At 37.2% G+C, this 12,971-nt stretch overlaps 1 protein-coding gene across 1 annotated transcript in view; it reads left to right on the forward strand.

Moving 5' to 3' along the window:
• SLC25A12 (solute carrier family 25 member 12) overlaps window positions 1–12,971 on the forward strand; it is a 117,494-nt gene that overhangs the window by 56,635 nt on the left and 47,888 nt on the right. The window contains exon 4 of the mRNA XM_007942774.2: window positions 5,758–5,873. Coding sequence (XP_007940965.2) covers window positions 5,758–5,873 — 116 coding nt within the window. The remainder of the gene's footprint in view (window positions 1–5,757; window positions 5,874–12,971) is intronic.

Consider the following 12,971-nt stretch of genomic DNA (forward strand, 5'->3'; position numbering starts at 1 on the left):
ATTATCTTCTGTGTCTGTGTTAATTGGTTTCCCTTTTCTTTGTTGAAGAGGGTCTGTGCAATCCTTCTGCCTAGTCCGCCATCTTGCCCTGCCTCTGACCAAGGATTCTTGAATGTGGGTACCAAACCAAATCAAACTTATGGCCATTGAGTTGATTCTGACTCATAGTGACCCCCTTTGGGTTTCTGAGGTGGTAAATCTTTATGGAAGTAGATTGCCCAGTCTTCCTTCTGCAGAGTGGCTGGTGGGTTTGAGCTGTCAGCCTTCTGGTTAGCAGTCAGATGCCTTAAGCACTATGCCACAAGTGCCATGTATGATACACCACAAAACTTTTCCTTCAATAAATAGCAAAGTCATAGTGGATATAATGTAACTTGTATAATTTCAACATATTTTGAAGTGTTTTAATTAATAGAAAATACATCTTTGAATTTTAAATAGGTTTTAGGCAAATGAGAACATAAAATGAAATGTGAAATGTAAAGTCATTTTCCTAATAATATGTTGGAAAACATGTCTCTCTATAAAATCATACTTCTAAATTGAATTTTTGCAAGAATATTTATGAGAACCTACCCTGAATCAAGTCTATGCAAGGCCCTATGACAAGCCTGTTTTCTGGTGAGAAATTGGAATTTAAACAAAGAATTTTGCCAGTTAATTATTTTAATATGAATTGTGCATAGGGCAATGAAAAAGTTCAGCGTGCTGCTGTAAGGGTGTGTGAAAAGGGTGTGTGAAAAGGGTGTGTGAAAAGGGTGTGTGAAAAGGGTGTGTGAAGTCATCTGGGGCTCTGGGATGGTCCCTGAAGGAACTGATAGTATAAGTTGAGCTGTGAAAATAAATGAGCCAAACTTTGGAGATGGTGGGGTCATTCTAGTGAGAAAGAACAGTCTGATTGATGGCCCTGAGTGGAAGGAGTTTGTTCTAGTAGCTGAGGGAAGCCATTGAGTGGGCTGGAGAGTAGAGAGCAAAGGGGAGGGATGCAGAGCGCTTGACTGACAACTGAAAGGTTAGCAGTTTGAACCCATCTAGCAGCTCCACCAGAGAAAGACCTGGCAATCTGCTCCCGGAAATATAACAGCCTAAGAAATCCTGTGTGGTAGTTCTACTCTGTCACGTGGGGTGACTGTGAGTTGGAATTGACTTGATGGCATCTGACAACAACAGAAGCCATATTAAGGATTAGGTCTACAACAACAGAAGCCATATTACGGATTAGGTCTGTTCCTTTAGATAGGGTGACTGTAAATGTATTGTTCAAACCAGATCACTTGAGAATAAAACAAAGCACTACTAATAATTAAGCAGGACATCTGGTCACTCTGTCTTTAGAGTGACCACTGAATGGTTAAGGGGTATTAAGTAGCAAAGTGACATGATCTAATCAAAGTTGCATTTAAAAAGAACTCTCTGGCTGCTGCTTGGAGAAAGGATGGAAGAGGGCTGGAAGGATTCAGGAAACTGGTTAGGAAAATGTTGCAGGTTGTAGCTGTTGATAATGGGTGTCACTAGGTTAGGAGACAGATTTTAGGAGATCAAGAGTTTTACTATTTTTAGTACTTGTCAATATTTTAGTTTCAAAGCTGAGTATTTTTATTTTTCAGGGAATTTTTTTTTTTTTTTTTTTAAATCTACAGTGTACTAATTTTCCTAAGAAGTTAACCTTCCTGGGAGAGTGTGCCCAAGACCATGTACAGGGTTAGCAGATGATGTTTCTACATGCATATTTGTGTGTGTTATAAGAATGTCTGGGTGTGTAATAGAGCTGACGAGGGACAAGGTTGTGGTGGCTTCTTGGCCATAGCCTGCTACCCTAAGGGAATGAGTAGTTGGCCCTGTGGGCTCGAGATCATGGTCGCAGGGGACATCAAGCTCAATTGGCATAACATACTACACAAAAATATTTTTCTACATCCTACTTTGCTAGGTAGCAACTGGGGTCTTAAAAGCTTGCAAGCACTAGTAGAAAGTTCAACAAGACAGAAAATAGCAAACGCTGGCGAGGATGTGGAGAGATTGGGACTCTCATACACTGCTGATGGGACTGTCAAATGGTACAGCCACTGTGGAAAGCAGTCTGGCGATTCCTTAAAAAGTTGGGATTAGAAATACATTTGACCTAGCCATTCCATTGCTAGGTATATATCCTAAAGAAGTGAGAGCCATGACAAAAACAGACATATGCACACCTATATTCATCGCAGCACTATTTACAATAGCCAAAAGATGGAAACAACCTAGCTGTCCATCAGCTGAGGAATGGATAACCAAACTATGGTACATACACAATGGAATACTATGCAATCCTAAAGAATAACGTAGAATCTGCAAAATACTGCGTAACGTGGATGAACTTGGAGGACATTATGCTGAGTGAAACAAGTCAATCACATATTGTATTAGTCTGTTATTATAAAAAGTCAAGGAAAGGTTTATCTATGGAAGGAAATTTTCTTTGTTGGTTACCAGGGGTGGGAGGGGAGGGTAGGGAACACTGTTAGATAGATAAAGATAAGTATTGATTTGGGTGAAGAGAAGGGCAGTGTACCAAATGTGAGTGATCAACATGGTGGCACTGAGGAAGAGGAAGACATAGGTACATGGGAGGTGCAGACAACAAAGATGAACCCTTTTGCACATACAGTACTGTGCTGTCAGTGAAGGCAAACATGGGTATATGGGTGGATAGATGGGTGGACAGGCTGAACTATTAGGTATGTCTATCCAGGCGGGGAGGAGCTCTAGTAGCATAGTGCCTAAGGCACTTGACTGTTAACCAGAAGGCTGGCAGTTCAAACCCACCAACCACTCCTTGGAAGGAAGGTTGGGCAATCTACTTCCGTAGTGATACTGCCTCAGAAACCCAAGGAGGGGTCGCTATGAGTCAGGTCTGACTCGACAGCATGTAACAACAACAACAGCATGCAGGGGGGGAGTGTACCCCAGACCATGTATAAGGTTGGCAGACAATGGTTTTACAAATGTATTTGTACATTCTGTAACAATTCCCAGGTTTATAGTAGAGGTGACAAGAGACAAGGTTGTAATCACTTCTTGGCCACAGCCAGCTACCCAGAGGGAGTGAGTAGTTGAACCTGTGGGCTCGGGACCATAGTCACAGGGGACATCAAGCTCAATTGGCATAATATACTACACAAAACATTGTTCCATCTCCTACTTTGGTGAGTAGCAACTGGGATCTTAAAAGCTTGCAAGCAGCCATCTAGTTGCACTGATGGGTCTGTCCTCATCCAGAGCAAAAAAGAATGAAGAAAACCAAAGATTCATGGAAACAATTAGTCCATGCAACTAGTATACCATGCGATCCTCAGCCTATATGACTATGAGACCAGGAGAACTAGATGGTGCCTGGCTACCACTGTCAACCACTAGGAAGGGAATCTATGTGGGAGATCCTGGATAGAGAGGGAGAACAATGTGGAACAAAACTTAAAAAGCATTTGGGGGGGAAAAAAAGGGACCAGGTTTGCTGGTCCAGTAGAACCTGGAGAGAGCCCCAAGACTGTGACCCCTAGTTACTCTTCAGGTCTGGAACTGAACCCACTCCTGTGGCTTCCAGCCAAACAATAGAAAGGCATATAGGATGAACATTTACATCAGGTAGATAAACTTCTTGTGAGCTATCCTAGGAGAAGAGAAGGGCAGTGTTTGTTTGCATAGGGAGATAGCTGAGGGAGGGGCATGGTGGGGCAGGAGTGCATAGGAGGGAGTTAACTACAGGGAGGAAGTGGAAAGAGAGCTGTTATGTTGTGGGGAATTGCAGTCAATGTCGAGACAAAATGAATGAACTGCTGTATGGAAAATGAATTTGCTCTGTAAACTTTCACTCAAATCACAATAAAAAATTAAACAAAAAAGTTAACCTTTCCTTATTTGTCAAATTATTTTATATAATTTAAAATGTGTTAAACTATAGTATATATTTCATATGTAAGAAGAATAAATAGGCTGACATGCAGGTCTGTGCACATATATTTGCATATAAAACAAATTTCATAATGCCTTTACTCGAAGACCAGTCAATTGCTAGTAAACAACAACAAGCTATGGAATTTTTATAGCAAGCTTGCTGTGGAAGATGACTCTATGCTACTGTATTCCAGCTCTGCAGGAACACTAAAGACAGTTTTAGTGTGGTTTTGTCCACAGGTTGATTTCATAACCTTAAGTGTTAGAGCACTCATTAAGTTCTAGAAACCCAATGCAGGTAATTAATTCCTGATTTACAGGACTGGGTTCTGTTCTGAGCTTGATGGTAACATCAGCAAATTACCTGCTGCAACACAGGGGTAGATATTACTAATGATAAAATGTATCAAAATAGCCTAACAACAACACTAGACGGTTGTAACTGTGTTTTGTTGTAACTCTAATATATTGTAAGTTGGGGACTGGCTATGATGTATGGTGCTTTTCCTCCACCCCCCACTCCTGTTTTTTGGTTTGCATTTTCCTTTAAACGTTTTTTTATTATTGAAATTTCAAACATGTAGAAAATGAGTACAATGTACTCATCACTTACTTCTAATAATTGCCAAAATATTAATGATCTTGTTTCATTTATAACTAATCCTCTGGACTGTTTGAAGCAAATCCCAAGTGACATATTTCATCTGTAATTAACTCAGTTGTTGTTGTTATGTGCCGTCGAGTGGACCCGACTCATAGTGACCCCTCCTTGGGTTTCCGAGGCAGTATCACTACGGAAGTAGATTGCCCCATCTTCCTTCTGAGGAGTGGCTGGTGGGTTTGAACCACCAGCCTTCTGGTTAACAGTCAAGTGCCTTAGGCACTATGCTACCAGAGCTCCTAATTAACTCAGTATGTGCCTGTAAAAGTAAGAGGTCTTTCCCCTATAAAAAAAAAAAAAAAAAAAAAAAAAATCCTAAAAAACATTACTGTTGGTTTCTTAATTATATGTGCTTTTTCAGTATTTCCATTTCCATGATTGTCTTATAAATCTTTAAAAATTGTTACACAGTTTGTTTGAATCAGAATCCAAATAAATCTGTGCTGCAATTAATTGCTAAGTCTTTTTTTTAAAAGTTTCCTTTCCATATCTTTAAAAAATTTTTTTTTCTCTTGTCAACATTTGCAGGATAATTTTCTTGTAGTTTTGTCCGGTTTGCATTTTTGCTGGTTGAGTTATTGTGGTGGTCTTTAACATGTTTTTTTGTACTTTGTATTTTCTGTAAATTGGTAATCAGATCTAGAGCAGTGGGTCTCATCGTCAAATATCTCCTAAGGGTGATTTTGCCCCTTGGGAGACATTTGACAATGTCTGAAGAAGTTTTTGGATGTCACAACTGAGGGGTGCTATTGGCATCTAGAAGGTAGAGGCAGGGAATGCTGCTAAAGTTAAAGCACAGAAGGTCCCCATAACCAAGAATTATCTGGCTCAAAATGTTACTCGGTTAGAAAGCCTGATCTAAAGGTTTGATCAGACACAGGCTTAATTAGTTTGGATCTGATTATCTCTCTTTTTTATGATGCTAGAGACTATTGAATATTACCCAAGTCCATGAATTTGTTAGAGTTTAAAAAAGTGCAGTATTCTAAATTCTGTCAGTCCTTCTTTATTTCTTTATTAGTTGGAATACCGCTGTAAAGAGAAACTTCTCTTCATCAGTTATTTGGTTCCTCTGTGCTACAGTTTGTACAATAGATAGCATGTTAAATGCTTGATGTGTTCCCTTTATTTACCAGTCAATAGCTATTTATATTTTATTCTAGGTTGATCTCCTATCAAGAGTTTCTGGCATTTGAATCTGTTTTGTGTGCACCAGATTCCATGTTCATAGTGGCTTTCCAGTTGTTTGACAAGAGTGGAAATGGAGAGGTAACATTTGGTAAGGAATAAAAAAGATTATAAGTGTTAAGTAAAGTCAGTGAGGCCGGTCCCGTCTTTAATTGCTAAATCTAGTAATAGTACAGAGTGCTGCTTCTTTAGGACCTTAGTCAGTAAGTGATGTATTAATTTCCTAAAAGGATTTATACAGATAAAACAATAATCGTTTCGTTGTCTTCAAAGCATTAGGTTATTGCAAAAGATCAAGGCATCTAGGAATGCACTTGCTCAGCCATCTAGTCACTTTCACATTCCCAAAACAGGTGGTGTGAAATGTTCTTGTTCTGGGCCAGCCTGGGCAAAATTCTTTATGAAGTAGACTGTGAGCAACATGGAGTCATCTTATTCTTTAAGGGATTTCTGGGTAGGGCATTCAGAGCTTCTCTGCAGCATCTTTGGAATATTGCTATTATGCCACTTTAAACATCAGGGAGTGGTTGAGAAGGTAATTCAGACAGGAGTAGGTAGTGTTCTCTGAACCCCCATTTTAGATTTTTGGTTTAGGAGACAAGGCTGGAACGTTAAAGTTGCCATCTGAGTTGGATGTAGAAATTGATTTAAATCCTGTGGTAGGCACATAACCAACATATTGATGTCTCATAAGTGTGCAAAATAGGATTACTGTTTGTAGTTATGTGTTCATTTTTAGAGATGCTTGCTTGCACAGGTTAGCTTATATTTAATAAGAGCATCACTTAATTTTCCTGCAACAGACTTTTCAGTAAAAACAGTGAGGCCCTTGCTTTGTGTGAATTGGCACCAATATTCATAGAGAAACTATTGAAAGTCAGGCTTTCCTTGAGCCACAGCTGCTAGATATTTATTCACTGTGGTGTTTGAGTATACCAGATGTCCTTTAGTTAAACCTAAAGGAAGAAGTATCACTGCATGGTAAGAATGATGAGAGTGTACAGGTACTCAAAAGGGCCAGCGGTACCTTTGCTGTGGTCTAGTGGGCACTAGTTTGACATTGATTGTTTCCTTCCTTCTGCTCATTGACCTAATTGTCTTGTGTAGGAGGAGGCTTTCCAAATAAATACCTATGTAGAGCTCCTTGGGTTTCTGAGGCTATCTCAATATTTGGTCTGTAGGCTCTGGCTATTCTGTCTCCTAAAAGATGTTGGCTTTCCTCAGAAACACCTTGATTTTGTAGGTTAAAGCACAAAACTTTTGTCATCTAATTCTGCACTAAACCTGTGCTACTAATAATGCTGCATACTCTGTTTTCAGTAGGTGTCACACATACTTACATGTATTACTTCCAAATAGGGTACAGAAATCCTTGAGGAATAACAATACAAATGTCTGAGTTAGTGATGTTATACCTGTACTTATTTCACATGTGTATTATGTAAGAATTAGATTTCCCCAAACCAAATTCTCGTTTATTTTTCCCTCCTACCCTGGTATCATGGTCTTTCATGTCTCCTCCATTTTATTGCTTTTTCCAGTTTCTATTTTAAAAAGTCTTTCATTCAAGTCAGTTCATTCAACTTACTAATAGAGACTCATGCTGCTCTCTATTAATTGATTAATATGAGGGTACGGAGTAGCTGAGTGGTTTATGCACACCTTATTATTTCATGCAAATGAAAGCTTACAGTTACTAGATTTCAACTTTAACATTTCTTAGTTCTTCTGTTTTTCTCTTCAGACTATGATTTGTGAGTTATTTGATAAAATATAATATGGATTCAAAACATAACAAATTGGTTTTAGTTTTAATACTACCTAGTATGAACTGGAGAATGTATGAACCCTCAGGGTCCTGCTTTCATCATTCTCCTGCTCCATAAGGTAGAGATAGGAAGAGTTTTACTGAATAAGAGAGAGCTGCATTCCATTTCAGCATTGTTTTTGTGGTCTCTAGTGGGTTCAGTGGTCCTCTTGATGGTAGTGCTCACCTGTTTGCTATGGATGCTGCCCATTTCCCCTCCCCATGCTGCCCCCTTGGTTTTGAGAATCCATTTTGAGACAAATTACTTAACTAAAATGAAGTGTATCATAATGAAGGAGAGAATGTTTAATTTTATATCCTTAAGAAAATAGGAAAAACATTGAAGCTGTTATAACAAATGTTATTTAACAAGACTTCTAAGGCCCACTTATTTCAGGCTGTATTCAAGACTACAGAATTTCTGCATAAGGAAATAATTAACTTGGAGTTTATTTTAATAGGATTTTGGATCTGTGATAAAGGTCAGTTTTCATGTTTGTACCCACTTAATAAAATGAATTGTGCTTATGTATTTGTAGACACATGTTGTAGGTAAATGGAAAATTTAAATTCATTCTAACTCTAAACTCTTATCATCAAATGGCCTTATGTTTTCTAGTTTGGGGCTTATTGAAAGTATAATTTTCTCTGTGCACTTGAGGAGAGAAAGATGGGAGAGTATTGGATGTAAGGTGCAATGCAATGGGGAAAGCTATTAGGCCATCAATACTGAATCTCTCATGAATTATGATGATAATTTATGTGTGTACTTGTACTTATTGTTCTCATCTATGCTTTTATTTTTTTAGATATGCTTTTTATACACATCAAGTTATATACTTAAACTGTATGCATCTTTGCAAGTATTCATATGAAAAGCAATATCAAACATTTACTTGAGTACTGAATAAGGTTTTTTATTGTTAGAGGTGTCCCCACTCTTGGAAAGGGGATTTACATTGAGGCCTTGGTAATCCATTTCTGAATGGGCAAGTTTAGGAGAGGATTCTGGAGTTTTTTAAAGAGTGAATAAAACCATTAGTTAACTGTTTTCTCTTTGATGTTCTTTTAATGAAATTTCTAATGCATGTTGTAAATTACTTAATGGCTTGTATATGTGTTTCTGCCTGGTGGCATGAGCCTCGTAGAGGCCATTGCATGGTTGGTGTGTGCTAGATGCTGTGTAAATTGACCTTGGTCTTACTATTATCCACTAGTGTACTGGATATTCTGCTTGATGGAATTAGCATGAAGTAACCAAGATAACCAGTTACGCTAGAGCATTGTCAATAGCTGCCATGCATTTGTCCCAAATTAAAAATAATTTTTACAAAAGCCTGTTGTTTTAACAAAGATACAAGCATTCTAAAAAAAAAAAAAAAAAAACCAAAACCCTTCTATCTATTAACTAATAAATGAGTATAAAACATGTAATATGTTCTAAGTTCCCTATTAAAACCTCATCTAGATTGTGTTTCAAAGTGTTTGCTTAGGAATGGGAACTCTCCAAAGTAAACTTTTCCAAGGGTACATCTTTACCTCCTGCCTATAGAATCCCCAAAAAGCAAGGATTCCTTTTGTTTCAAATTGGGGTTGATCATCGTTACGTACAACAAATAATAATTTATTGCATTATGTCGTTAAAATATGTTCTTTTTTTTCCTAAAGGAAAAAATAGATTGGAGTGGGCATAACCAGTATTATTAAAATGTTTGGAGATGAAAGTATAGATATGAAAAATGATACACCCTTTCTCAATGGAAACAAAGCTATAGACATGGGATAATATGAAATTCAAATGGTAATAAATACTTTGTTTAATCTGGAGGGCTTCGTCGGGTATTCAAGTTAAATTAGCAAGAACTGTTGGGATTCTTTCTTTATGTTGCTTTTAGACATCACAGTTCAGGTCATCCTTGTACTCAAGGCTAATAGAGTAGCTTAGGATTTGAGGCAAAAAAAGGGTATACCATGATTAGTTTTTATACCATTTGGTGACTGACTGTTGAAGCATCTAGTTTATTTAGTAATAGATGCTCTTTAAATGTAAACTCATCTTTCCTGAGAAGTAAACCTTTACATGTATTTGACAGCAGGACTATTCTATTGGTCAGTTGTACAATACCTTTTGGAGGAAGGTATAAGGCTAATAGAAATACTTTCTCACAGAGGAGCAGAAGAAGTCACCAAGGAAATTAATGATATCATTGGAAGTAGAACCCAGAAGTCTGGGACTGAGTCTATGTGCTAAATTGGTTGGAACTTTCTCTACAAGTTCCTGTTGTTGGTCATTTTGTTATTGTTGTTTGTTTTCTTTTGTTTTCCCTTTTGATCTCCTAGTTGTTCCTTCTCTTTTCCCCTAATCTTTCCTTCTCTGAAAGAACTATTCACTTCCACAAGTCTCACCATTATTTTTGTTCAGTTACACACAAGGATATTCATTGTTCTTACCTATGGTGGGAGTCCTTCTAAAAGCCTCTCTGACTTCACTTTAAGAATGGTGCAGAAACTCAGCTATTGAGGTATTTTTTCCCTTGACAATAAAAATATGTTTGGTCTTAAGCCTGTAAGTTGGAAGCAGTGGCTCCTGTTGGGCTGGAACCCTTGGAATCAGGATGTCGTTGGGCTGATGGTAGGTGGGCTGTGTCACAGGGCTGATGGCTTGTATACCTACAGGAGGAGTTCTCTGGCCACACCGTTGGTACAGCAGCTCCTTCCAGGCTCATTCATGGAACAGGCATGGCGGCAGTCTTGGAGAAGAGTGCCAGCCCCGGTCAGAGGTAATTTTGTACTGCAGAAAGGTGAACAAGACCACTAGGAAGTGCCCATAAGGACCAGGGGAGGGATGAGGGTGGATGAGATGGGGAGACACAGTGTGGGCTGCTCGGGAAATTTAGACCTCTGTTAAGACATATTTACATAATATATATGCTTCAATGTGTATTTCACCTAGTCCAATCATCATAAGTGACTGATACAGCTAAACTGACTAATGTTTTACATCTGTGAATGTTTTTACTTAATCACAGTTGTCACCATTACCTGCCCTCCTCCTGACAAATCATTGTGCTCCTCTCCTTTGAGCAAAGAGAACATAATGACAGGCTACTTTTGTATCTGGTCCCAACTCCCTTTTCAAAGGAATTATAAACCATCTCTTTCATAAGCCCATGCTCTGCAGGAAGTGAAAAAGTGGTCTATTGTTTTCTATATGTCAGAAAATGAATGGATTCCTGTTTCTCTTAGCAGTGCCAACCTAGTATAAAATACTAGATGTGATTTTGCTGCCAATAAGATTGGACTGTCATATCCCTTTCATCCAGGCCAGAACTATGGCCAATGAAATAGCATTCTCAGGAGTGCTATTTAGAGCTATAGACCCTTGTTTGCCACTGGAAAGACGGGATTCTCTCTGGGGGGTGGGAAAACTTGCCATGCAATTTCAGTTAGATGTATTGGGTATATTTGAGGTTATTGGTGTTCCCTTTCATGTCCTGTAGGACCTAATAAAACTGGATAAGATAAGAAGTACATCAGATGTTGGAGCTATTGCCTCAAAAGTATAAGCTTGTCCAGAAAAGAAAGGAGTAGAAAGAGACTCGAGGCATCTTCAGTTCCAGAGCTTGTATACTTTTTAATAAGCACATCCTGGTAAAGGCTAAATGATGACCATGAATTGGGCTTCAGAACAGTAGTTGGATTAATTATTTCTGTAAGATTTCTGAATCAGCCTCAGGCAATTGGTAGTGGAAATAACAACAGAAGAGAAGTGGTGCCAAAGTATGTTTGAAATGATTAGTCCTGGTAACTACAGTTACAGCCTGTGACTAGGCAAAAATAATTAAAAGTGTCTGGGGGTAGTTAATAAAACACACACATAATAATGGTTATAATAAAACCATATACAAAGCTATCAAGTAACCACTTTGGGAGAAGTAGGAAATGTCCAAACAAATACCCATGGAACACAAAACTTCTATATTTGGGGAGGCTACTCTGAGTAACTTAGACCATCACTTTTAGTTGCTTCAAAAACATCCCAAGATTTTATTTAGAGATTACCAGCAAATTTACAAAATAGCATTTCTAATGAGAAGTTTTATTATAGAGATATTTTTCTAAATGTAAATTAAATATGGTAATATGGGTTTATAAGTATTCTTTTTGTGATAGTAGAAAATAAATTTTCTTATTTTGAAAGCTTTTGAATCTTTGACTTTATTTGATACAGTTTCACACTTGAGATGCTGATGTTTTCTGATATAAAGAGGCTTCAGTTTTATTTCACCATTATGTAAAAATTATGTAGGCAACAATATGTGCATTTCTTATCAAATAACTGAGTCTTAGGAGTTGTGACTTTTAAAATAAAGGCTACTTATTCCATTTAATAATCCTAATTTCACTTTTATTAAGGCAGTCATTTATTACCCTGTTCTACTTTCCATTAATTTCTTTAGTCCAACACTTTATTTTTTGTTATACATTAAAACTAAAAATTCAAAATAATTTGGGAATAGAAACAGCTAATTAACTAGAAGAATCCTAAAAAACTCTTTCCTGATCTGTCTTATAATTTAACCATAATTTTTTTTACAACCCTTATTATAAACTTGCACCAAAGTTTATAAACTTTAACATATTTTATAATTTGTTGAAATTTCTCATAAATTTCAGGATGATCTTTTGTGTTGATTAGAAGTCCATGAATTGCTATTGAGTTACTTCTTTGCTTTAGAAACAAAAATTCATGTACTCTGTTTATGGAAGGTGAAAATAATTTGACATGATTTTAAAATGCTCAAATACTACAGCTTTTAAACAAGAAATAGATGCTGCATTCCATTTGAAAGAAAAGATGAGAATCCCATCTCCCCAGTGACATCCAATGCCATCTTCCAACTTTGCTGATTGCAATGACCTATTCAGAGTTGTAAAATTAAGTTCAAACTAGTAAAATTTCCAGTTTAGGATTCTTACCCTATACCCTTACAGTAAAGCTTTTATAAAGAAAAAAGGTATATAAAACTAAAGGGAATCCATTAAACCATTCACAGCATAAGATTAGTATATTCAGAGAACTTGCAGGTATTAGAGAAAATAGCATAGTTGGAGGAGATTATAAAACATTAAACTTATATTTACTAATTCTCTAGTATTATTAATAGCTATTGATGGTAAAACCTTTTCACTAATAAAATTGGCTTAAATTTGAAAATAATTTGTTTCTTAAGATACCAGTAAAACAGGCTTCCTGCTTTTTTTTTTTTTTTTTAACTTTGTTAATGATTTTTCTTTCTTTTTTTTTTGGCATGAGCTTCGAAATTAGTCTATCCAGTCTATGCTTGTTAAAGTACCAGTCATTTGTGAACTGACTTTTAT

This window comes from Orycteropus afer, unplaced genomic scaffold (assembly GCF_000298275.1).
Source record: "Orycteropus afer afer isolate SDZICR_OR568_19922 unplaced genomic scaffold, OryAfe1.0 scaffold00001, whole genome shotgun sequence".
NCBI lineage: Eukaryota > Metazoa > Chordata > Mammalia > Tubulidentata > Orycteropodidae > Orycteropus > Orycteropus afer.